Source organism: Erinaceus europaeus, chromosome 22, assembly GCF_950295315.1.
Source record: "Erinaceus europaeus chromosome 22, mEriEur2.1, whole genome shotgun sequence".
NCBI classification, from domain to species: Eukaryota; Metazoa; Chordata; class Mammalia; order Eulipotyphla; family Erinaceidae; genus Erinaceus; species Erinaceus europaeus.
The window spans coordinates 877869-904268 of NC_080183.1; the positions used below are offsets into that span (position 1 = coordinate 877869).

At 51.8% G+C, this 26400-nt stretch overlaps 1 protein-coding gene across 8 annotated transcripts in view; it reads left to right on the plus strand.

Moving 5' to 3' along the window:
- Positions 1-26400, plus strand: part of UNC79 (unc-79 homolog, NALCN channel complex subunit) — a 198914-nt gene that overhangs the window by 159198 nt on the left and 13316 nt on the right. For all 8 annotated transcript variants that reach the window (XR_009547198.1, XM_060180972.1, XM_016190803.2 and 5 more), the window contains 6 exons: positions 2438-2506; positions 5513-5623; positions 7598-7702; positions 18730-18807; positions 24519-24608; positions 25844-26019. Coding sequence is in view for 7 of the 8 variants with exons in the window: in XM_060180972.1 (XP_060036955.1) it covers positions 2438-2506; positions 5513-5623; positions 7598-7702; positions 18730-18807; positions 24519-24608; positions 25844-26019 (629 nt within the window). In the remaining variant the exon portion in view is untranslated. The remainder of the gene's footprint in view (positions 1-2437; positions 2507-5512; positions 5624-7597; positions 7703-18729; positions 18808-24518; positions 24609-25843; positions 26020-26400) is intronic.

Genomic DNA, 26400 nt, shown 5'->3' on the forward strand with positions numbered 1-26400 from the left:
AGTGGAGAATATTAGTTCAGATAGTCTCTCCAGACGTCGCTGGATAGCAACAGCTTCAGTGGGCATTTACTTACTTGGGATGGAGACAGAGAAATCAAGAGGGGAAGGAGAGACAGAGAGGCAGTTGCAGCCCTGCTTCATCACTTGAGAAACTCCTCCTGTAGTTGAGGAGAGGGGACTTGAACCTGGGTCCTTGCACTCTATGGGCTCAATTGAGTGTGAAACCACCCAGCCCTAAGCATGCTCACTTATTGTGTTTCCAGCTGATTAAAAAAAAAAAAAAAAGACAGGAAGACATTCAATAGATTTGTCCAAAAGGAGAAGAGACATAAATATCAAGGGAAGTGTTTGCTTGTATGGTTTTTCAAATTGTTCACTTGCTTACCTGGTGCTGGGTTGGACCTGGGACCTCAGCCTCAGGCAGCATACTCTCTGGCATAACCATCATTCTGTCTCCCCACCCACCCACTTAAATGGCTTTGAACAAAGCAGCTCAGGAGGCCAGGCATTCCCACCTGACTGCTTTACTGCCCTCCTGCCCCATCCTCCAAGTAGACACAGTTTCAAAGACAGATGTCTGGTAGCCTAAGGAACATTTTCAACACACATCTATGAGATGCAAAAGCAGAATGCTCTCCTGTTTTTTTTTTTTTTTATAAAAAAAAAGCCTAAAAAACCCTCCTCCTCTCCCGTGTGCTCATTGCCCATAGAGGCTGGGCTGGGGTGGGTTGGGGTGGGGTGGTGCTGTGCCTTCAGAGAGATGATTAGATCAGACTCACTTCTCCTGACTCGCAGCCCAGCGCTCCTCTGCTGGCAGGCTCCCAAGTCCCAGAGCAGGGTGAATCCAAGGCGTTCAGGCCTCTGCAGCAGCATGGGGCCGGCTCCTTCTTCCCCTCTGCTGCAGTTGTGTTTGGGATGCAGGCCCTGCCTTGATGATGCTCCTTCCATCCAAGGTGACATTTCCCAAGGTTAAAAACACTGTGTTGGGGGGGGGCAGGTGATGGTGCACCTGGCTGAGTGCTCACTTACAGTGAGCAAGGACCCGGGTTCAAGCCCGGAGGAAAGCTTCATGAGTGGTGACACAGGGCTGCAGGTGTCTCTCTGTCTTTCTCCCTCTCTATCTCCCCCCTACCCTCTCAGTTTCTCTCTGTCTCTATCCAATAATAAATAAAGATAAAAAAGTAAGGAAAAGCCCAAAGGTACTGTGGGACTCAGTGAGCAGCAAGTTCTCGTCCCCTGGCTTCAGGGGACGTGGACATCACTGAGCAAACTAAACCCAACCGATGGCTCCCGTAGAAGGGAGAGTTGTATGACCCGTTTCCCTGCTAGGACAGACCTGGGTACGGCCTGTCCCCTTATTTGGTTTTTGTTCTCTGGGAAAGTATTCAAGTCAAAGAAAAACCTTCTGCCCAACCTGCAGGGGGGACTCTTCACAAATGGTGAAGCAGGTCTGCAGGTGTCCTTCTTTCTCTCTCTCTATCCCCCCTCCTCAACTTCTTGCTGTCCTATCGAGTGAAAAGAAAAGAAGAAAAGAAAAGGAAAGAAAAAAGGGCCACTGGGAGCAATGGATTCATAGTGCCAGCACCGAGCCCCAACTATAACTCTAGAGGCAAAAAAAGAAGAGAGAAACCCCATCTGTAGTTTGTAGTCTGTTCTCATTAGTTTAGCGAAGTGGGTTTCAAAACTTCATTGTAATGTCCCTGAAGGACTTGCTAAAATACAGATTCTAGGACATTATTCTGAGCAGCTCAGGGTTCCCGCGAGTCATGATCAGGCCAGAGAGGTGTTACCGGCCCAGAGACCCTACTCGGAGCACCTGCTGTCTTGAAGATGGTACGGCTCCACGTAGCTGCAGTTAACTGTGTGATCCGCTCTGGGCACAGCTTTGCAGTGAGTGAGACGCAGTGACAGTTATTCGTGCCCAGTGCACTGTTTGGAAAGTGCACGCCAGCATGGAATCCTGCCCAGCCAGAACCCTACTAGATTTGAGGGGTGGCTTTCTCCTGTGAGGGCTTTCCTGCAGATTCTGCTCCTGTCTTTTAGTCACAGAGAGAGGACAGCTGAACCCTGTCTGTGTTAAACCTCGTGTTTAAAATAAGTATCTTATTTGCTTTTACTTTTATTGGATAGAGACAGGGAAACTGAGAGGGGAGGGGTTCTTCATCCAACTCTTTATCTGATTTAATTCTAGGAGTATATCTCTAAGAATTATTTTTAGGGTTATGTTTGATTATTTAACATTGCTTAATTTTAATTACAAATTTAACCCTGAGAAAGATTTTTTCAACGTGAATATCTGGCTGGCATGGTGAGCTGTAAAGAGGCATCTGTATTTCAGATTTTTTTTTCTTCTGAAGTAAATGCTTATAGAAAACAATAAAGCAAGAACATCTATTAGAAGGGCGCTAATTTTTCCTTGTTTAATATTTGTTCACAGTGTTCTTTAGACTCCAGTTTGAGAATTATGATTTGCCTCTTGAAGATCCCCTCTACCAATGCCACAAGGGTATGTATGTCTGGGGATGTACCCACTGGTTTATTCAGCTGCTACTAGTATTTTGCTTCAAAGGCTGGCAGATCACAGGGCTGAAGAGAGAGCATGTGATGCCTGTCGGCCTCTGCCCTCCCCTTACTCTGGGAAGCTCCTGGCATGGACACTGCAGTGTCACCAGTGTCCCCATGCCTGGGTCCTGTCCACCCCGCGTTACTGAGCGGGGCTCACTGTTACATTCTGTCTTGGTCCTGTTAGGCGAGTGCCCAGATGCCGACTGTGCCCCGTGACACGGGACTCGCAGCCCACCTTCCCCACCAGTGTTGTGTCACTGTCCCAGCCCCCACACCTCGCTCACAACCAGGATCTTCCCGAAACAGCCACTGTTTGCTGTATGCTGGCTGCAGAACAGCTTCATTCCTGTGGCCTGACGCGCTTTCCCCTTTGTGAGTGTGGGACTTCTCCTCCATCCAGACCCCATTTCAGCAAAAGAGCCACCCCACCTGCTCTGTGCTGCTGGCTCCAACCAGCCCACCTGCTCTGTGCTGCTGGCTCCCAACCAGGCACCTGCTCTGTGCCGCTGGCTCCCAACCAGCCCACCTGCTCTGCAGCGGCTGGCTCCCAACCAGCCCACCTGCTCTGCAGTGACTGGCTCCCAACCAGCCCACCTGCTCTGCAGCGGCTGGCTCCCAACCAGCCCACCTGCTCTGCAGCGACTGGTTCCCAACCAGCCCACCTGCTCTGCAGCGGCTGGCTCCCAACCAGCCCACCTGCTCTGCAGTGACTGGCTCCCAACCAGCCCACCTGCTCTGCAGTGACTGGCTCCCAACCAGCCCACCTGCTCTGCAGCGGCTTGCTCCCAACCACCCCACCTGCTCTGTGCTGCTGGCTCCCAACCAGCCCACCTGCTCTGTGCTGCTGGCTCCCAACCAGCCCACCTGATCTGCAGCGGCTGGCTCCCAACCACCCCACCCACTCTGTGCCACTGGCTCCCAACCAGCCCACCCGCTCTGTGCCGCTGGCTCCCCGCGGATGCCGAAAGCCTCACCAAAGCCGGCGCTGTGTCCTTCCCTCCCTGTGGTGGCTGCACTCTGGCTTGGGTTCTAATATCTATCTATCTATCTATCTATCTATCTATCTATCTATCTATCTATCTATCTCCTTTTTGTTGTCCTTGTTTTTATTGTTGTTGTAGTTATTACTGTTGTTGATGTTGCCGTTGTTGGATAGGACAGAGAGAAATGGAGAGAGGAGGGGAAGACGGGGAGAGAAAAACAGACACCTGCAGACCTGCTTCACTGCCTGTGAAGCGACTCCCCTACAGGTGGGGAGCCGGGGGCTTGAACCAGGATTCTCATGCTGGTCCTTGTGCTTTGCGCCACCTGCGCTTAACTCGCTGTGCTACTGCCTGGCTCCCTGACTTGGGTTCTGCCCACTGGCTGCAGCTCCTGCTGCTGTGTCCAGTGTCACTGGCTCCTGGCCCGGGAAGCCACAGCCCTCTAGCTGCTCCCTCTTGATTACACTAGAAAGCTGTGGAGAGCTCAGTTTGTCCAGTTTGCTCCTGTAAAGATGAGAAACGGGGGCTGGGTGGTGGCACAGCGGGTTGAGTGCCCATGGCATGAAGCACACAGGCTGGCACAAGGGTCCTGGTTCTAGCCCCCAGAACCATTTCTCTCTGTCCTATCCAACAATGACGACATTAGTAACAACAATAACAACAACAACAACAATAACAATGATAAACAATAAGGGCAACAAAAGGGAAAAAATAGCTTCCAGGAGCAGTGGATTTGTGGTGCAGGCACTGAGTCCCAGTGACAATCCTGGAGACAAAAATAAATAAATAAATAAATAAATAAATAAAAAGGATGTGAAACAGGCTCTGACAGATGATGTGTCTTAGCTGAGGCCACACAGCTGTTTTGTGGGAGAGGTAAGACTTGAACTCACCTGCTCATTGCTAATTGCAAGTTCCTTCTCCTTTCCCACCTCACCCATGATGCTTTGCTAGACGAAAGCATAAGTGTCTGTGTAAGCTTGAATTCGGTTTCCCCTTTGGCCCGGCATGGATGGATTCTGTACAGACTAGAGACACGTTGCTGTCCCTTCATCCACCATCAGCTTTCAAGTCAACATCTACGTACAGCAGGGCCCCGAGTCCACGGTGACCAGGTCGCTGGGTGCACAGACTGCTGTCACTCACTGTGGGAGTAGGCTGACCTCACCTTTTGTTTTAAATAATTCATTTCTATTTTATTTATTTTATTTTAGTGAGAAAGACACAGAGGCAAGAGAAAGAGAGAGAGCAGGCATAGCCCTGCTCAGCTCTGGCTGATGAGCTGACGGTGGTGCTGGGATTGAACTGGGGACCTGAGATCCTCAGGCAGAAGCGTTTTTTGCCCCTGTGCCGTCTCCCCATCCCTGGAGATGGCTTTTATCCTGCTGCCTGCACATCCCTGCAGAGCCCTGTTTGCAGCCCGGCACCAGTTCCTTTTGCCCAGAGTGGGAATCGTGGTCTGAAAGGCTTCTAATGCCTCCCGGCTTCTCTGTGGAGCAGTGTGCCCTGCAGTGTGGCTTGGAGTCCCAGCCGGCCGCTGTGTGGCAGTGGCTTTCTGCCTTGACATGCTCTGTGGGGACACGGCGCCTCCCAGCTCGGTGCAGCACAGCGCACGGCATGGAGGGCTTGCTCTCGGGAAGCAAGATGTCTGCCTTCCAGACATAGTCCCTGTAACTCTGATGAGACGAATCAAATGGAGGTTCTTTTTGTTGTTGTTATCTTTATTTATTTACTGGATAGAGATAGCCAGAAATTGAAAGGAAAGGGGAGCTAGAGAGGGAGGAAGGCAGAGAGATACCTGCAGCCCTGCTTCACTGTTCACAAAGTTTTCCTCTGGGGTCAAGGGCTCGAACCCGGGTCCTGTGCACTGTGACATGTGCGCTCGACCAGGTGCGCCAACACCCAGCCCCTGTGGTACAAATGAGTAGGCGACTGATTTTCTGTTTGCTCCCATCTCATTGCAGAGTTTGCTGGAACCTTTTTCCAAACTGCTCAGCTTTGTGATCCAGAACGCGGTCTTCACGCTAGCCCACCTGGTGGAGGTGTGCGGCTTGTGTTGCAGGGCCTTCACTAAGGTGAGGCACGCTGGGTCTCTCTCCGCCTGTGAAGCTGGAAATGAGAGAGAGTGCTTTTCAACGAGTGTCAAGATCTTGCTAGGTCGCCTGCTGCAATGCAGCTTTTCAAGGGATCAAGGGTCATGGGGGTCTAGTGAGTCCCATCAAAAGGAAACACTTGTCAGCCATGATTCTTAATGACGTCTGCAGTGTGTGGGCCTGGAGAGTTCAGGCTCACGAGCTCTCGCAGAGGAGAGGGGTTTTGAATGGAATGACATGTGGTCTGAGTGGTCTTTTAAAGTCTCTGTCAGCTCCGTGTCCCTTGATGATCAGGACTACAAGACATGTTTAGTCTTGAGTCAGAACACCAGCTTGTCATCTGCAAAGGCTTGTGGAGAGCTTGTCTGTCTCCCCAGTTCTGGGTTCCTGGCCTCTGAGATGGTGATCTCGTCCTTTGTGCTCCTACCACAATAATGGCTCCCTGCTCCACCACTGAGGGAGCGGAACGTGCTGCCAGCCTGGCCCGGCACAGACAGTGGCTCTCGGGGGCGGGCGGGAGACTGTCCTGTGGGTGCAGGAAGGCAGAGGGGACCCGCATGTTTCTGTCCTTGAGAGCAGGGCGCAAGTGCTACCTTTGAAGTGAGTGGCCGCTTTTGCTTTCAGTAGGATCCCTGTGTCTCGTGAGCAGTAAGAACAGTTCTGGATTCATGTTGTTCATTTCTAGAACCGCTTTATTTTACTCACAAAAATCTAGATTTTCTCTCTCTATATGTTACTATTGCTCTAATGTTCCTTTTTTTTTTTTTTTTTACCTTATTAATTGGATAGAGACAGCCAGAAATCAGGAGGGAAGGGAGTGATAGAGAGAGAGACAGAGAGACACCTGAAGCCTTGCTTCACCACTCATAAAGCTTTCCCCCTGCAGGTGGGGACTGGGGGCTTGAACCCAGGTTCTTGTGCACTGTAATACATGCGCTTAGCCGGGTGCACCACCACCCGGCCGAAAGTCTAGATTTAAAAGCAGGACTCTCCTTCTACCTAACACAGCCTCCGTCCCACCCTCCCGTGTCTCCGCTCTGCTGAGTGAAGTGTTCTGTGATAATCACCCTTTGCTCTCTGATTATAGAAAATTTATTTCTTGCCTTGGATCAGTATGCTTTAAAAAATTTCCTTATCTTTTCATTTATTTATTTGATAGAGACAGCCAGAAATCGAGAAGGAAGGGGATGATAAAGAGGGAGAGAGACAGAGAGACACCTGTAGCCCTGCTTCACCACTCACCAAGCTTTCCCTCTGCAGGTGGGGACCATGGGGGCTCAAACCTGAGTCCTTGTGCATTGTAACATGTGCGCTCAGTCAGGTGTGCCAACACCTGGACCCTGTTTTCTAGCTACCAAAGTGATCACTTTTTCCTCCAAATCTTTCCTAGAAACCACTATCTTCCCTTTACACTTAAAGAAAATCTGTGAGACACAATACGAACTTCAGTGAAAAGTTACTCTGTTTCTAGAAGCCATTTTATCAGTGTTTGATCTGATATCCATGCCCATCTTTGGAGGAAGAATGTGTTTGTATTTGTAGAGACTAACTCCTGGTAGTCTTCTTGAGCTCAGCTCTATGTAGTCAAGGCTTGAAATATTATCTACCCCTCAGAATCCATCTGCAAAGTTCTATCAAAATATGCTTTCAGGCTTGGTTCCATACTCCTTAGAATCTGTTTCCTATGAGTAAGAACAGTCTCTGAGTGCAGCCTTGAGAGACAGCCTGTCTTTTCTGACCCACTATGGTTTATGTCCTTGGTACTTTAGCAAACTCAAAAATATCCCCCCTTTAATTTTATTTGTGTTTTTAATTTTTTTTTGCTCAGAAAAGCTCATTGTGCATTTGTGATACTGGTTTTTAAATCCTCTTGTTGGAAGGTCTTCTGCCCTGGATTGAACTGGGTCTCTAGAAATCGCTTATCTTGCTCCTTTTTTTTTTTTTTTTTTAATTCAGGAGCGGGACAAGTTCTACTTATCTCGTAGTGTGGTTCTAGAACTCCTGCAGGCACTGAAGCTTAAATCCCCTCTACCTGACACAAACCTCCTTCTGCTTGTCCAGGTAGGTGCACGCCGTCTTTGTAATGCTTTTCCTGTGATCACTTATGTTTAGGAACGTCAAGAAAGGCCTAGGGCTCATGCCCTAGTCCAGTATCCCTGCCCAGCAAGGACAGCCAATAACCTCCTGTGAGCCTGGGTCTGACTAATCTTGTCACTGGCAAAGACGGAGAAAGGGGGTGCTCACTTCGCTCCTACTGGGGAACTAGCTCTGTGAGGGAAAAGAACGAGAGACGTTTGTAATCTCGGAGGTCAGAGGGCAGCTTGAGTCCAGTACCCAGACTGACAGGACTGAGCAGGCTGAAGTAAATGGTGGGGACATTGGTGAGCTGAGAGCGGGGCTCCAGTGGCAGGAGGTGCTGAGTCCAGCCCGGGTGGGAAGCAGCTGTGAGGAGCTTAGTGTGCCCCTGGAGCGCCAGGCCAGGGTCACTGGCATCACGTGAGCTAGGCAGGCTCTGGAGAACTAGCAAAGATTTACTTTTGTTTGTGGGGTCACCAGGGAGCCCCAGGAGCTTCCCAACTCTGGTGCCTTTGGCTTATCACCCTGGGCAGGTGCAGGCTTTGGTCACATCATGAACAGTATGTGTGTGTGTATGTGGGGGGAGGTTGTCAGACAAAACATCAGGGGCAAGTTGAGAGCAGGGAAAATGTTTCCTCCTGTGGTATGAAACTAGGGAAGACTTCCTGGGGGAAGTGACTTGATCGGAGTCGCATAGGACTGTTGGGTGCAGGTAAAATGTATTTGCCTGGGGTTGGGGTTGAATAGGAAACACACATATTTCTTGAAGGTGGAGTCAGCTTAGGGTTGAGCTAAAGCTAGCTGACTATCCCAGGGGACAGGGTGTGTGGGACCCCACTGTGAACCCCCACCAGAGACATGGGCATGAGCCACTGCTGGGCTGCGCTGGGACTTTGCACTGAGAGCTTAGCAATGCGGTCACAGCTGCTTTACTTCTCCCTGGGGTGCTAAGGGCTGAAGGAAGTGGGTGTCTGGCTCCCCACATCTTGGGCACCTTGGGAACTGCCTGGAGCAGGGAGGGGAGGGAGCACTAAGGAGCACCCACCCTATGCCAAGTGGGCGCCTCATCCATCCCCAGCTTCATTCTAACAGCGGGGCTACTGGTTCTCGTGCATCCCCAGCTATATTCTAACAGCGGGGCTACTGGTTCTCGTCCATCCCCAGCTTCATTCTAACAGCGGGGCTATTGGTTCTCGTCCATCCCCAGCTCCATTCTAACAGCGGGGCTGCTGGTTCTCGTGTATCCCCAGCTCCATTCTGACAGCGGGGCTGCTGGTTCTCCTGCATCCCCAGCTCCATTCTGACAGCGGGGCTGCTGGTTCTCGTGCATCCCCAGCTCCATTCTAACAGCGGGGCTGCTGGTTCTCGTGCATCCCCAGCTCCATTCTAACAGCGGGGCTGCTGGTTCTCGTGTATCCCCAGCCTCATTCTAACAGCGGGGCTGCTGGTTCTCGTGCATCCCCAGCCTCATTCTAACAGCGGGGGGCTACTGGTTCTCGTGTATCCCCAGCTTCATTCTAACAGCGGGGCTGCTGGTTCTCGTGTATCCCCAGCTTCATTCTAACAGCGGGGCTGCTGGTTCTCGTGTATCCCCAGCTCCATTCTAACAGCGGGGCTACTGGTTCTCGTGCATCCCCAGCTTCATTCTGACAGCGGGGCTGCTGGTTCTCGTCCATCCCCAGCTTCATTCTAACAGCGGGGCTGCTGGTTCTCGTGCATCCCCAGCTTCATTCTAACAGCGGGGCTACTGGTTCTCGTCCATCCCCAGCCTCATTCTAACAGCGGGGCTACTGGTTCTCGTCCATCCCCAGCCTCATTCTAACAGCGGGGCTGCTGGTTCTCGTGTATCCCCAGCTTCATTCTAACAGCGGGGCTGCTGGTTCTCGTGTATCCCCAGCCTCATTCTAACAGCGGGGCTGCTGGTTCTCGTGTATCCCCAGCCTCATTCTAACAGCGGGGCTGCTGGTTCTCGTGCATCCCCAGCTTCATTCTAACAGCGGGGCTGCTGGTTCTCGTGCATCCCCAGCTTCATTCTAACAGCGGGGCTGCTGGTTCTCGTCCATCCCCAGCTTCATTCTAACAGCGGGGCTGCTGGTTCTCGTGCATCCCCAGCTCCATTCTAACAGCGGGGCTGCTGGTTCTCGTGCATCCCCAGCTCCATTCTAACAGCGGGGCTGCTGGTTCTCGTGTATCCCCAGCTCCATTCTAACAGCGGGGCTACTGGTTCTCGTGCATCCCCAGCTTCATTCTAACAGCGGGGCTGCTGGTTCTCGTCCATCCCCAGCTTCATTCTAACAGCGGGGCTGCTGGTTCTCGTGCATCCCCAGCTTCATTCTAACAGCGGGGCTACTGGTTCTCGTCCATCCCCAGCCTCATTCTAACAGCGGGGCTACTGGTTCTCGTCCATCCCCAGCTTCATTCTAACAGCGGGGCTGCTGGTTCTTGTGTATCCCCAGCTTCATTCTAACAGCGGGGCTGCTGGTTCTCGTGTATCCCCAGCCTCATTCTAACAGCGGGGCTGCTGGTTCTCGTGTATCCCCAGCCTCATTCTAACAGCGGGGCTGCTGGTTCTCGTGCATCCCCAGCTCCATTCTAACAGCGGGGCTGCTGGTTCTCGTGCATCCCCAGCTTCATTCTAACAGCGGGGCTGCTGGTTCTCGTGCATCCCCAGCTTCATTCTGACAGCGGGGCTACTGGTTCTCGTGCATCCCCAGCTTCATTCTGACAGCGGGCTACTGGTTCTCGTGCATCCCCAGCTTCATTCTGACAGCGGGGCTGCTGGTTCTCGTGCATCCCCAGCTCCATTCTGACAGCGGGGCTACTGGTTCTCGTCCATCCCCAGCTCCATTCTGACAGCGGGGCTACTGGTTCTCGTCCACCCCCAGCTTCATTCTAACAGCGGGGCTGCTGGTTCTCGTGCATCCCCAGCTTCTTTCTAACAGCGGGGCTGCTGGTTCTCGTGCATCCCCAGCCTCATTCTAACAGCGGGGCTACTGGTTCTCGTGCATCCCCAGCTTCATTCTAACAGCGGGGCTGCTGGTTCTCGTCCATCCCCAGCTTCATTCTAACAGCGGGGCTGCTGGTTCTCGTGTATCCCCAGCCTCATTCTAACAGCGGGGCTACTGGTTCTCGTGTATCCCCAGCCTCATTCTAACAGCGGGGCTACTGGTTCTCGTCCACCCCCAGCTTCATTCTAACAGCGGGGCTACTGGTTCTCGTCCACCCCCAGCTTCATTCTAACAGCGGGGCTGCTGGTTCTCGTGCATCCCCAGCTTCATTCTAACAGCGGGGCTGCTGGTTCTCGTGCATCCCCAGCTTCATTCTAACAGCGGGGCTACTGGTTCTCGTGCATCCCCAGCTTCATTCTGACAGCAGGCTACTGGTTCTCGTGCATCCCCAGCTTCATTCTGACAGCGGGGCTGCTGGTTCTCGTGCATCCCCAGCTTCATTCTGACAGCGGGGCTGCTGGTTCTCGTGCATCCCCAGCTCCATTCTAACAGCGGGGCTGCTGGTTCTCGTGCATCCCCAGCTCCATTCTAACAGTGGGGCTGCTGGTTCTCGTGCATCCCTAGCTCCATTCTGACAGCGGGGCTGCTGGTTCTCGTGCATCCCCAGCTCCATTCTGACAGCGTGGCTGCTTGTTCTCGTGCATCCCCAGCTCCATTCTGACAGCGTGGCTGCTTGTTCTCGTGCATCCCCAGCTCCATTCTGACAGCGGGGCTACTGGTTCTCGTCCATCCCCAGCTTCATTCTAACAGCGGGGCTATTGGTTCTCGTCCATCCCCAGCTCCATTCTGACAGCGGGGCTGCTGGTTCTCGTCCATCCCCAGCTCCATTCTGACAGCGGGGCTACTGGTTCTCGTCCATCCCCAGCTCCATTCTGACAGCGGGGCTACTGGTTCTCGTGCATCCCCAGCTCCATTCTAACAGCGGGGCTATTGGTTCTCGTGCATCCCCAGCTCCATTCTAACAGCGGGGCTACTGGTTCTCGTGCATCCCCAGCTTCATTCTGACAGCGGGGCTACTGGTTCTGCACCGCTGATGGGAAGTAGCGGGAAGACTCAGCATCCTGAGCAGGCAAAGGGCACAGGACACTTGGGCACGGGTACAACCTGCCCAGGGCCTTCACTCCCTGTGCCTGGGACCCACAGCGGCTCCTAGCCACCTTGCCTCATCTCCCTCACCAACTCGGTCTCCGGCGGAGGTTCCTGGAGGGCTCTGCCAAGTATTAGCTCCATTAGATCAGCCCTTCCACCATGACCTGCCGTGGCCTTACAGTGCCAGAGCTGCCTTCTGCCATGTGGCCACACTGGACTTTGCTCAAGAGGCATTTCCTGGTGACAAACTGGAAGCATTTCCCCTCAGATCAGGTACTAGACAGGGATGCCCACTATCACCATTACTATTCAACATTGTGTTGGAAGTTCTTGCCATAGCAATCAGGCAGGAGCAAGGAATTAAAGGCATATAGATTGGAAGAGAAGAAGTCATACTCTCCCTATTTGCGGATGACATGATAGTATACACAGAAAAACCTAAGGAATCCAGCAAGAAGCTTTTGGAAATCATCAGGCAATACAATAAGGTGTCAGGCTACAAAATTAACATTCAAAAGTCAGTGGCATTCCTCTATGCAAACACTAAGTTGAAAGAAGATGAAATCCAGAAATCAATTCCTTTTACAATAGCGACAAAAGCAATAAAATATCTAGGAATAAACCTAACCAAAGAAGTGAAAGACTTGTACACTGAAAATTATGAGTCACTACTCAAGGAAATTGAAAAAGACAGAAAGAAGTGGAAAGATATTCCACATTCATAGGTTGGAAGAATGAACATCATTAAAATGAATATACTACCCAGAACCATCTACAAATTGAATGCTATCCCCATCAAGATCCCAACCACATTTTTTAGGAGAATAGAACAAATGCTACAAATGTTTATCTGGAACCAGAACAGACCTAGAATTGCCAAAACAATCTTGAGAAGAAAAGATCAGAACTGGAGGCATCACACTCCCAGATCTCAAATTGTATTATAGGGCCATTGTCATCAAAACTGCTTGGTACTGGAACATGGACAGACACACTGACCAGTGGAATAAAATTGAGAGCCCAGAAGTAAGCCCCCACACCTATGGACATCTAATCTTTGACAAAGGTGCCCAGACTATTAAATGGGGAAAGCAGAGTATTTCAACTAATGGTGCTGGAAAAAATGGGTTTAAACATGCAGAAGAATGAAACTGAACCACTATATTTCACCAACCACAAAAGTAAATTCCAAGTGGATCAAGGGCTTGGATGTTAGACCAGAAACTATCAGATATGTAGAGGAAAATATTGGCAGAACTCTTTTCTGCATACATTTTAAAGACATCTTCAGTGAAACGAATCTAATTACAAAGAAGACTAAGGCAAGCATAAACCAATGGGACTACATCAAATTAAATAAGCTTCTGCACAGCAAAAGAAACCACTAACCAAACCAAGAGACCCCTCACAGAATGGGAGAAGATCTTTACATGCCATACATCAGATAAGAGTTTAATAACCAACATATATAAAGAGCTTGCCGGACTCAACAACAAGACAACAAATAACCCCATCCAAAAATGGGGGTAGGAAATGGACAGAATATTCACCACAGAAGAGATCCAAAAGGCCGAGAAACACATGAAAAAATGCTCCAAGTCTTTGATTGTCAGAGAAATGCAAATCAAGACAACAATGAGATATCACTTCACTCCTGTGAGAATGTCATACATCAGAAAAGGTAACAGCAGCAAATGCTGGAGAGGCTGTGGGGTCAAAGGAACCCTCCTGCACTGCTGGTGGGAATGTAAATGGGTCCAACCCTTGGAGAACAGTCTGGAGAACTCTCAGAAGGCTAGAAATGGACCTACCCTATGATCCTGCAATTCCTCTCCTGGGGATAGATCCTAAGGAACCCAACACACCCATCCAAAAATATCTGTGTACACATATGTTCTTAGCAGCACAATTGGTAATAGCCAAAATCTGGAAGCAACCCAGGTGTCCAACAACAGATGAGTGGCTGAGCAAGTTGTGGTCTATATACACAACGGAATACTACTCAGCTGTAAAAAATGGTGACTTCACCATTTTCAGCCGATCTTGGATGGACCTTGAAAAATTCATGTTATGTGAAATAAGTCAGAAACAGAAGGATGAATATGGGATGATCTCACTCTCAGGCAGAAGTTGAAAAACATGATCAGAAGAGAAAACACAAGCAGAATCTGAACTGGAGTTGGTGTATTGCACCAAAGTAAAAGACTCTGGGCTGGGGGGTGGGGAGAATACAGGTCCAAGAAGGATGACAGAGGACCTAGTGGGGGTTGTATTGTTATGTGTAAAACTGAGAAATGTTATGCATGTACAAACTATTGTATTTACTGTTAAATATAAAGCATTAGTCCCCCAGTAAAGGGGAAAAGTAAAAAAGAAAAAAGGCATTTCCTGCCACAGGGATCTGCTGACCACTGACCTGGGCCTGGACTGTGGAGCTGTGCGGTGGGGAAGGGCAGACCCGTAACGCTGCACTGAAGGGCTCCGTGAGGTGCGGGAGGGGTGCGAGTCTCTCCACCCGGCACATAGAGGAGGGCTCTTTAGGCCTCAGAGCCACGTAGTAGGTATCGTGCCGCAGAAACAGAGGCATAAGCCTTGTGCCCTCTCCTTCCAGAAGGCTTCTGTCTGGTCAGTGAGGTGACAGGGACATGGAAATCCAGTCCAGAGTGCAGGCTGCAGTGGGGAGGTGTGCCCTGCGTGAGGAGGAGAGGGATGGGGTCATCTCGACCTGGGAGGATGCAGAGACTGCGGGGCTCACCGCCTCCGATCTCCACCCTGCCTCCTTGCCTCAGATAAATGAGAGCTGTAGGGCGCGCACCACAGAGGCTGAGTCAGGTGGCCTCCACCTCCCAGAGACAGGTGGACCCGATCTCCCTGTGGGCCCCCTTGGCCGGCCCCTCTGACCCACACCACCCAGCCAGCCACACTGCCTAGGAGCACAAGCCACTGTGCCAGCCCGACCGAAGGGAGAAAGGCTGGACAGGTGAGGTGGCCTAGTGAGCTGGTCTGTGAGGGCTGAGAGGCCTGCAGGTCACCTGCCGGGTTTCAGCTGGGAAGGTGGCACCCCAAGCAGTCTAGGCTTCCCGGCTCTCAAGGTTCTCTCTCTTTCTTCCTTTCTCTCCGTCTCTCTCTCTCTTCCTCCTTCTCCCTCCCTCCCTCTCTCTCTTTCTTTCTCTTGCCTCCAGAGTTATCTCTGGGACTTGGAGCTAGCACTACCAATCCACTGTTCCTGGCGGTCATTTTTTCCTCTTTTTTGTTTTAATTTGAGACTTTGAGAGGGGACGGGAGAGAGAGAGAGAGGGAGGGAGAGACACCAGCGGCCCTGCTTTACCGCTTGTGAAGCGTCCCCACTGCAGGTGGGGCAAGGACTCGACCCCAGTTCGTTGCAGGAGCCATTGAGCACAGCCCTATGTGCACTACACCAGGAGCGCCATCTCCCGGCCCTCCAGGTGCTTTCCTGGGACTCCTGCAGGCTGTTGGCAGTGACGGGCGGGAAAGGCTTGTGCTGGTGATGGCTAGAGATACTGGGAGTGTTGCTTTTGCCCCAGCCTCATCTTGCCCTTAAGCACGCTGCCAGGCTGTGCGAGCTCTAGGGCCCGGCTTCCCTGTCCGCTCACTGAACATGGCAGCTCAGGCTGCGCACAGCCACCCACCCCATGCCACCCCCATGCCACCCCCGCTCTCCCCGTACAAGTGCTGTCTGTCTCTCTTGTGGCCGTTCTTGGCTGCACACTTCTCAGTCCTGTTGTAAAGATATGACCTCAAATGTTGGTAGAGCTTTGATGGCAGACTCCGACAGCGTGTGAGAGTGTTTCATGGCAAAACTCACTCTTATCTGCCTGGGGGGTGCACTTTTCCTCACCATGTGCAAATGCTGGGGGGGATATGCCTTTCCCCGCCATGTGCTCCTGGCAAATGCTGGGGGGGGATATGCCTTTCCCTGCCATGTGCTCCTGGCAAATGCTGGGGGGGGGATATGCCTTTCTCCGCCATGTGCTCCTGGCAAATGCTGGGGGGGGATATGCCTTTCCCTGCCATGTGCTCCTGGCAAATGCTGGGGGGGGGATATGCCTTTCTCCGCCATGTGCTCCTGGCAAATGCTGGGGGGGGATATGCCTTTCCCTGCCATGTGCTCCTGGCAAATGCTGGGGGGGGATATGCCTTTCCCTGCCATGTGCTCCTGGCAAATGCTGGGGGGGGATATGCCTTTCCCTGCCATGTGCTCCTGGCAAATGCTGGGGGGGATATGCCTTTCCCTGCCATGTGCTCCGGGCAAATGCTGGGGGGGGATATGCCTTTCTCCGCCATGTGCTCCTGGCAAATGCTGGGGGGGGATATGCCTTTCCCTGCCATGTGCTCCTGGCAAATGCTGGGGGGGGATATGCCTTTCCCTGCCATGTGCTCCTGGCAAATGCTGGGGGGGGGGATATGCCTTTCCCTGCCATGTGCTCCTGGCAAATGCTGGGGGGGGGATATGCCTTTCCCCGCCATGTGCTCCCGGCAAATGCTGGGGGGGGGGATATGCCTTTCCCCACCATGTGCTCCCGGCAAATGCTGGGGGGGATATGCCTTTCCCCGCCATGTGCTCCTGGCAAATGCTGGGGGGGGGGATATGCCTTTCCCTGCCATGTGCTCCTGGCAAATGCTGGGGGGGGATATGCCTTTCCCTGCCATGTGCTCCTGGCAAATGCTGGGGGGGGGGATATGCCTTTCCCTGCCATGTGCTCCCGGCAAATGCTGGGGGGGATATGCCTTTCCCTGCCATGTGCTCCGGGCAAATGCTGGGGGGGGGGGTGATATGCCTTTCCCTACCATGTGCTCCCAGCAAATGCTGGGGGGTGATATGCCTTTCCCCGCCATGTGCTCCCGGCAAATGCTGGGGGGGGGGGGTGATATGCCTTTCCCTGCCATGTGCTCCTGGCAAATGCTGGGGGGGGATATGCCTTTCCCTGCCATGTGCTCCCGGCAAATGCTGGGGGGGTGATATGCCTTTCCCTACCATGTGCTCCCGGCAAATGCTGGGGGTGATATGGCTTTCCCTACCATGTGCTCCCGGCAAATGCTGGGGGGGGGGGTGATATGCCTTTCCCTACCATGTGCTCCCGACAAATGCTGGGGGGGGATATGCCTTTCCCCACCATGTGCTCCCGGCAAATGCTGGGGGGGGATATGCCTTTCCCTACCATGTGCTCCCAGCAAATGCTGGGGGGGGGATATGCCTTTCCCTGCCATGTGCTCCCGGCAAATGCTGGGGGGGGATATGCCTTTCCCTACCATGTGCTCCCGGCAAATGCTGGGGGGGGGATATGCCTTTCCCTACCATGTGTTCCCGGCAAATGCTGGGGGGGGGGGGATATGCCTTTCCCCGCCATGTGCTCCCAGCAAATGTCTCACATTCTTGCTTTGAGGTCTGGGACACATTTTTTTTTTAAACAGATGTATTTACTTTTCATTATGTTTGCATCAATCCAAGTTAGGAGAGCAGAACTAAACATTCCGGAGTAAAAATAACGGAAACTTGTAGGTGCTTTCTTGGGTGCTGCTAGCAGGTACTTTCTTTGCCAGATTCCAAACGCGTGACTGGCGACTCCTTGACGTTCTGTGACTGTGTCGGAGGCAGGTGGACTTGATGGGACTCGGGTGTGGTGATCGTGCGACATCCAGGGAAGGCACTCTGCTGCCCCATTCAGCCATGATCTGTGCCGACATGCCTTTTGTGAAAGGCTGTGCCCCTGCCTGCTGCCCCGATCCAGCCATGATCTGTGCCAACACGCCTTTCGTGGAAGGCTGTGCCCCCGACTGAAGACGAGTCCTGCCCTTGAGCAGGAACTGGAGGATTTTGACTCACTGCTTGCCTTTACTCAGAGCTGCTGCCTGGCAGTGATGCTCAGTTTCTGATGCTGGGACGGTCCACCTGGAAATGCTGTCTGTTCCCCCGGCCTACCCTCAGGACTCCTCCTACCTAGCTGAACAGGTAGCTGTGGCCTGCCTGAGTTGTGTTCTTCCAGTCTGGGGGGAAATGTCGGTGTCGAAGCTTCTCTCAGGGCCTCTGGACTCCGCACAGTTGTAGCTTTGCACCCCAGAGTTACTGGGGCCGCTGGCCAGCTGAGCTGCAGGTAACTACAGCTACACCTACACACTCGATGCCCGACTCCCCTCCTAGAGCCGTGAAGAGTCAGGGGCCCTGTAAAAAGCCACGACGAGGCAGATACAAACCTGCCATTCTGTCTCTGTCACCACCTCCTGTCACAGTCGGCCAGATGATCTGCTTCGTGAACTTGCTAAAGCCCCTCTGAGGTGTCAGGTGCTGAGCGGGGCTCAGGCTCAGGTTCTGCTCTGGAGACGGAGAAGCACCTTAGAAATAGACTCTTAGATCTTTACAGCCGAGTAGCGTGACTATTACCGTGGGTGTGGGGCTCAGAGCAGGAGTGGAGTCATTGTCGCCACAGAAGATGCACATGAGTGAAGTGGACGAAGAGAGGCAGAAGCCCAGGAGCTTGCAAGTGAAAGGAATGTACACCTTCTAAAGATGGTGCTTCACGCTTTCTCTCTAAGGCTGTGGCATCATGGAAGACATCCAGAGAAGGCTGTGGAGTGCAGTAACTGTGGAGAAGCATCAATGAATAAACCGAGTAACTTCAAAGTTGATCTGACAGTGCCCGATGTCTATCCTTTCTTTCACTGAATTGTCATCTCAGTGACACCTTGATTTCTGGGTAAAGTGAGAGTCTGTGTGTCAGTCTCAGTGCTGGGACCCCGAATTTGTACTGGGAATGAGCCATCAGGGTTAGCTAGTCTCATAGCTCCGGGGCAGGTAGTCAGAAACACAGCCAGGACCGGGTTAAAGCCAGCTAACAAAGTGGTGAGCTACTGGTGACTGTCTCTCTTGACAATAATTATCCTCCGGTTTCTTATTAGTTTATTTGTGCAGATGCTGGGACCAAGCTAGCTGAGTCCACCATCCTGAGCAAGCAAATGATCGCCTCTGTGCCCGGGGTAAGTGTCCACCACTTTCTTCTCACTTCCGCCGTCAGCACAGGGGCCTCGTTGGCCTGTGTCCTGGTTCCCTCGAGGAAGAACCAACACCGCAAGGCAGAAAACAGCTGGGTGCCTGGTTTAGAGGAGCCTGAGGGAGCCTGTGAGACAGCTCGCTGAGGCTGCCGAGCCAGGCCCTCACTGCCTCGGAGGAGGCTCGTTGCTGTGGTATTGTCCCCTCCCTCCTGTTTCTCTGACTTTGTGTTTCTAGCTAAAAAAGTTGGCCCAGAGCTCTGAAGCTTCGATGACAACTAAAAAAAAAAAAAAAAAAGATAAATAAAAGAGCACCAGGGAAATTTTAAATTAATTTCTGCCCCTGGAAACGTTTAATTCCAGGAAACATGAATGGAATTGAAGCAGTGAGTTAAGGAGAGGAAAGAAATGACCAGACAAACAGAATATATTTGATTAAAGTCCATTTTTTTCAGAATCAATTTTCTTTTATTGGCTCCTGTAAACCAATTCGATTTGACTACTGCCGGAAAGAAATGAGCATTGCAATACCTTGTCCTTCTTTAAACTGTTTCCTCTGAAGAAATTGGAAGTGAGCTGCTTGGCACCATGTTAAGATGCTCTTAGAGAGCCCTGATGATGACACATCACATAGCTTATTAATTTCAAGTTACTGCAAAGCAAAAACTCAGCGATTTTTAGAGATGTGGTCAGTTGGAAAACAGGTTATTTGGATTTTCAGTAGACACACAGACACAGGAAGGAGAAGGAGGACCTGCCATTCTCTACCCCAAAAGAAGCATTTGTGGTTTAAGAAATCGCTTCCATGCTTTCTGTTGCTCAGCCTCCTGATTTGTTCGCGTGTTGTTGGGAGCTGGCGTACTTTGCAGTCTTTTTGCAGTATAAATAAACTCCTACAGAGGCCCATCTTCCAGTCATTTTGGATGTCAGCTTTTGGCTGGATTCCCTGGTGAAAGAGGAGGGCTAACTTCACGGCACTTCTCGTGCCCGTGTGCTTCCCAGAAGGTCCTGTTGGTTTTTATTTGTATGTCTGCTGGTTGACTGGCAACACTCAGTTTTTATTTTCATCACCAGGGCTTCACTGCCCCAGGCTGAACTTTCCGACAGAAAGACAGAAGCAGAGAGGCAGCGAAAGCTCAGCGCCAAAGCTTCCTCCAGTGCGATGGTCAGGCTCAAGCCGGCTCAAGCACAGGACAAGGCAGTGCACTGTCCTGTTCAGCAGTCAACATTTAAGGCAAGCCACTGCTTGTTTAGGACCAGTGGGATAGTTCACTGGGGAATGTGCCCGCTTCGCTGTGTGTGTCTCAGGTCCCGGCCCAGCCCCACCGCCCTGGGGGAGCTTCCATGCTGCGATGTCTTGCCCTCTCTCCCAGTCTCCTGTCTCTCTATCTAAAAGAGGACAGCTGGAGTGGTGAAGGCCCAGCAAGGACAGAAGGAATTCTGACTTATTTATTTATTATTTTTGATGTGGCAAACTATGAGAAAAGAGAAGTAACAGTCATTTTAACCCAGAGTTAATCTTACAGTGAATGTATCCTTGTATCTTTCTTTTCCTTCTCTCTTTCTCTTTCTATCTTTCTTCCTCTCACTATTTAAACACAGTGGAGACTATAGTGAAGGTGGAACTTTGGTTTCAGTTATAGCGTTTCCCTAGGAAGCAGTGGAACACCATGTGATGTGACCGCACAGGGACTGGAGTCAGGCAGCAGGGACGGCCAGTGTGTACCCGCTAGAGGCCTGCTGGTGACGAGCTCCGTGACTCAGAAAGCCATTTCACTTGGGCTTCTTTGGTTTGTGGTATCGGGGGAATGGCTTATACCAGGGCTGGATATTTAGGCTGAGGATGGACGAGACAATGCACTGAAAACACAGTGAGCAACTTGGTGCCAGACACGGGACACTTTCTGCTGATTCTTCACTTTCACTAGTTTGCAGTTACAACTAATATGTCATAAATGACTTTCTTTGTTCATATCTCAGACTTCTTCAAAACTATTATTTATTTATTTATTAGAGAGAAATGGAGAGGCGAGGGAGAGACAGTGAGGGAAAGAGACAGAGACAGCTGCAGCCCTGCTTCACCACTCATGAGCTTTCCCCCTGTAAGTGGGGATGAGGGGCTCAAACCCAGAGCCTTGTGCACTGTAATGTGTGGGCTTAGCTGGGTGAGCCACTGCCTGGCCCCCATTTCTTTCTGCCAGTTTTTTGGGAGTCAGCCTATTAGACCATGTGTTTTTAAAATATTCTTGATAGCAGTCAGAGTAGTGGACACATCTAATGAGACAAAAGCCCAGTGCTCAGTGGCTTACACAGACACTTATTATTTGTCCCTGTGAAGGGTGGAGGGCATCTGATTAGCAGGAGGGGACTCCATACTTGAATGTTCGCCAGGGGAATGTTTAGTTTCCTTCCATCTGGACCACCCCTGCCTATCATTTGGTGATGGAGAGACAGGACATTATTTAGTACCTGGGAGGCTCACTGACCAAGCCTGAAGGCGGTGCCAATTCCTTCTGCCCACATTTCCTTGGCCGAGACTCTGTCCTATGGCCACAGCCGACTGGGAGGAGGGTGAGGAATGCACCCTAGTTGCCTGCTAGGGAGAAGAGAAGTGAGCCTGGTAGAACAAAATCAGAAACTACAAGACAAATACTCCAGTAACCACCAAAAGCAGACAAGCAAAGCTATAGGGTTGACACCGAGAATACTTGCCAGTGACCAGCTAACCATTCAAAATAAGCCTTTTCCCCCAACAAGCAGTGAACTGTAGATTACTGTAAAATAGGACGGCTAAAGCCAGCTAGCAGATGAGCAGTTGGACTAAATGACAACAATATAAAATAAGCCCTCCGTAAACTGCCTGAAGGACCATTTGACATCTGCTCTAGGACATGAAGAATTTTGCCTTTCAAAACAGCATTCTGAGTAACAAAAACAGGAGAACAAAATTGATGTCCAGCACTAAGGGGACTGTTTCAATAAAACACTTCTACAGAATAGGTTATAAAAGAGCTACCAAGTCAAGTTTTTGAGGAAGATTCAATCAACAGGAAAAGGCTTATGATGGCTTTAGTCTAAAAACAGACTAGAAGGAAAACCCCAATTCTATGAAAATCCATGTATGTGTGTGTATTGTCTGCATGCAGATATAGGGAAGGCAGGGTTGGTTGCGGCTAGAATTAAGGTTGCGGTGCCTTTTCTTTTTCTTAATTTACATTTCCAAGCTTTCCACACTGAATGTGCTTACAATCCCTTATATGGTTCACTGAAGTCAGACCCAACTTTGGAGGAGGAATTGAATGTGATTTGCTTCAATTCATTTTTGAGGTTAGAGGATGTTTTTAGCTCTCTGCACCTTCACTTTCCAGTTGAGGTAAATGCAGGCCTTGTAAAACAAGTGAAGCGTGACTCTGTTTTTTATTTGTTTGCTTAAAAAGAACATTTCTGAGGTTATAGTTTCATTTTGTTAAGTAAAAAAAAAAAAAAGAAGAAGAAGAGGTATTTGGAAATTATATGCAAAAGCTCACTGAGATGACCCTGACTTTCAAGTGGATCTTAAAGCTTTTCTTAGTTGCAGTTGCTGTCTCTGGACAAAAGTAACTAGATAATAGTGAATCAGTTTTTAAAATTCAGACTTAAAAGACAAATATTGAACAATGCTGCTCGTAAGTATCTTCTGTGACATTTGCCCAGATGAAACAGTATAAAATATTGCCCCAAAGAAACAAATCCCTTTCAAGAAATTCAAGAACAGAGTATATGCCCCTATCTCCATGACATGTGAAAGGTCAAAGAAAATGGAATAAATCAGGGAAAATCCTTCCTTGCACTGGAGGATTAATATTCCAAAGGCAGGACCACAATGACCTTTTATAATTCCTTCACTTGACTTAAATTAAAAGGAGAAAGCCTTGCAGCACATGAAATACTTGGAAGACCCTCTGACAGAACCGCCAGTGACCTTATTTCACTGTTTGTTACCCCGTCAGAGGAAATGACAGGCGTAGCGTTCTAGAAGAGACAGAGGTGGTAGAGTTCAGTACCGTGCAGATTGACGTGGACCTGGCGCGAGGGGGCGGGGGTAGCCCAGTAAGTGAGCGAGCAGTGTTGCAGAATTCCCTAAAGAGAGCCTGGGTGCGCGATTCAGATGGCTTCAAAGACGGCCTGCTTTTGATCCCAGCGCAGCCGCCTGGAGAGCGGGCTGTCAGGGCTCTGATGTGGCATGCCGCCTGTCTGTCCGGTGTCCTTTCCTTTGCCGATAATCCGCAATTTACCGCCTTGCCAGTCTGTGACCTGAAACGGGAGTAGTGTGCTCTCTTTGGCATTAAAACTCCCCAGCACATGGCTGGTGTGTGAGCACGGGTGCTGATTCTTTCCCTCCAGTCTCCAGCGAGTCCGCAGCTGCCATCTGGGTGTTCAGCAGTGTGCCCACTGTGTGAGGGGAGGAGGCTGAGAGCAGCCCACCTCCAGTCTAAGACTTGGACTGTTTTAGCAAATATGTTTGTTCCTGTGCTTCCTTTTCCATAGAAGATTCTGGTGGTCGAGTTTGGGGACAGCATGTCTATCTGTTCCCAAGGCTTCCTGGAGTGAGAGTGTCACTGTAGTTTTAGGGCCAGATTTAATGACTTCACTTCCGCTAGACCTCTGTGTGCCTGGTGATACAGCAAGCAGGAAACCAGTCTGGGGGACTCAGAGCTCCTGCAGACTCAGAGCTCCCCAGACTCAGAGCTCCCCAGACTCAGAGCCCCCCAGACTCACAGTCCCCCAGACTCAGAGCCCCACAGACTAACAGTCCCCCAGACTCAGAGCCCCCCAGACTCACAGTCCCCCAGACTCAGAGCCCCCCAGACTCACAGTCCCCCAGACTCACAGTCCCCCAGACTCAGAGCCCCCCAGACTCACAGTCCCCCAGACTCACAGTCCCCCAGACTCAGAGCCCCCCAGACTCACAGTCCCCCAGACTCACAGTCCCCCAGACTCAGAGCCCCCCAGACTCACAGTCCCCCAGACTCACAGTCCCCCAGACTCAGAGCCCCCCAGACTCACAGTCCCCCAGACTCAGAGCCCCCCAGACTCATAGTCCCCCAGACTCACAGTCCCCCAGACTCAGAGCCTCCCAGACTCAGAGCACCCAGACTCACAGTCCCCCAGACTCAGAGCCCTCCAGACTCACAGTCCCCCAGACTCACAGTCCCCCAGACTCAGAGCCCCCCAGACTCACAGTCCCCCAGACTCACAGTCCCCCAGACTCAGAGCCTCCCAGACTCAGAGCCCCCCAGACTCACAGTCCCCCAGACTCACAGTCCCCCAGACTCAGAGCCCCCCAGACTCACAGTCCCCCAGACTCAGAGCCCCCCAGACTCATAGTCCCCCAGACTCACAGTCCCCCAGACTCAGAGCCTCCCAGACTCAGAGCACCCAGACTCACAGTCCCCCAGACTCAGAGCCCTCCAGACTCACAGTCCCCCAGACTCACAGTCCCCCAGACTCAGAGCCCCCCAGACTCACAGTCCCCCAGACTCACAGTCCCCCAGACTCACAGTCCCCCAGACTCAGAGCCTCCCAGACTCAGAGCCCCCCAGACTCACAGTCCCCCAGACTCAGAGCCCTCCAGACTCACAGTCCCCCAGACTCAGAGCCCCCCAGACTCACAGTCCCCCAGACTCAGAGCGTGCCACATTGGAGTCCTTGTTTTTCAGTGCGGGACGGCGGCCATGGAGTGCGTGCGGCAGTACATCGGCGAAGTGCTGGACTTCATGGCAGATATGCACACGCTAACCAAACTCAAGGTGAGGGGCTTGGGACGCTGGCTCCCTGGGGGTGATGAGTGGGGGGTCCTGTAGAAATAAGCCACACCAGCGGGTTTGAAGGACTGAGTTCTGCCTCTGCCCACTACCTGGCACCAGCTCTGTGCGTGGCATTCCTCTGCCCTGGAAGGTGCCATCGCCCAGGGTCAAACACAGAATCTGAGGCCAGGGCTGCAGCAGTGGCTGACCTTTCTTCCAGAGGTCCCACAGCTAAAATAACCACGACCTCACTTACCTGCCAATTCAGTTCCCAGACTCTGTCCAGGTGGCCCAAGTGCTTCCGGGGTAAAGATTGGCTTGAAACACTAAGTGGCATAGCAGAGTCAGCATCTCAACTGACGGGGTCTGCAAGGTAGCTCACTTGGTAGGTGAGTGCCATATGGTGTGTGAAGCCCTGGGCTCAGACCCTGGCACCACGTGGGGGCACCATGTCACCAGGAGAAGCCCTACAGAGGGCAGAGGAGTGCTGGGGCATCTCTCCCTCCCTCCCTCCCTTTGTCTTTCCCTCTGTGTCTGTCTCTATCCTTATATCTGTAATAAAAAGAATGAAAAATAACTGACCCAGGAGTTGTAGAATCGTCCCCAAAATGTGAACGGCTAATTCCTCGCACCGCCTGAGTCAGTTCCCCGAGTTCCCTAGTGTCTGGTGCCAGCTGTGGCTGCCCACATGCGCCTGACTTTGATACATAAAGAAGAGGGGACAGCTATCCTTGAACGTCTGAGCTCACCTCATAGCACCTTCAAACACACAGAGCAGGAGGAATATAACAAGGGGGTCTGTGGTACCAGCAGCTCAGGAAGCCAGGCCCAGCCCAGTCTCTGGGCTCACATATGAGCCCACTCAAATGGCTAGGTTTCTACGACCAGGGGGCTGCCTAGGGCAGGAGAGGCCCGGAAACTAGGACTCAACTCCCAGCTTAGTGTTCCCGCCACCAAGTCACCCTTGGTGACAACTGCAGATCTTCCCACTCCCCTTGAGGAGCCGTGAGGCAAGCAGTGCAGGCGTCTCTCTGTGTCTCTCCCCTCCTCTCTGAGTTTCTCTCAGTCCTACCACATACAGATAAGGAGAGGAAAACGGCCACCGGGAGCAGCAGGTTCATCTTGTGGGCACCGGGCCCCAGCAGTAACCCTGGTGGCATTGATGATGACGATGACGATATCTTTCTGGGTGTCTGCGGCACTCTGACAAAGTCCTGAACCCACACCTGGTCTTGCAGAGCCACATGAAGGCGTGCTCCCAGCCCTTGCATGAAGACACCTTTGGCGGGCACCTCAAGGTGGGGCTGGCCCAGATCGCGGCCATGGAGATCTCCCGGGGCAACCACAGGGACAACAAGGCTGTGGCTCGCTACCTGCCCTGGCTCTACCACCCGCCTTCTGCCATGCAGCAAGGGTAAGAGCCCTCCAGCTATGGCTCAGAGGTGGGCGGAGCTGACTCGCTGAGCAGCAGACCCTTTGAACAGAGAACCTGATGGCATGCCACCGGCAATAGAGATTCAAGGGTGGTGAACAGCACAGTGGCTATTCAAAGAGGCTCAAGTCCCAGGTAGCATCAATCTCCTGTAGCACCATAGGCCAGAGTGGGGCAGTGCCCTGGGGGAAACGTGCGTGCGCGCGCACACGCACGCACGCACGCACGCACGCACGCACCTTACTAGTGTTTTTTCTCTCATAGGAAATTCTCCACTGTCCTTATGGGTGAGGAGAGCTTAGAGCTTAGTGCCTAGACCTGTCTTTCCCACTCATTCCAAGTAGTTCAGCACACCCACGGGCA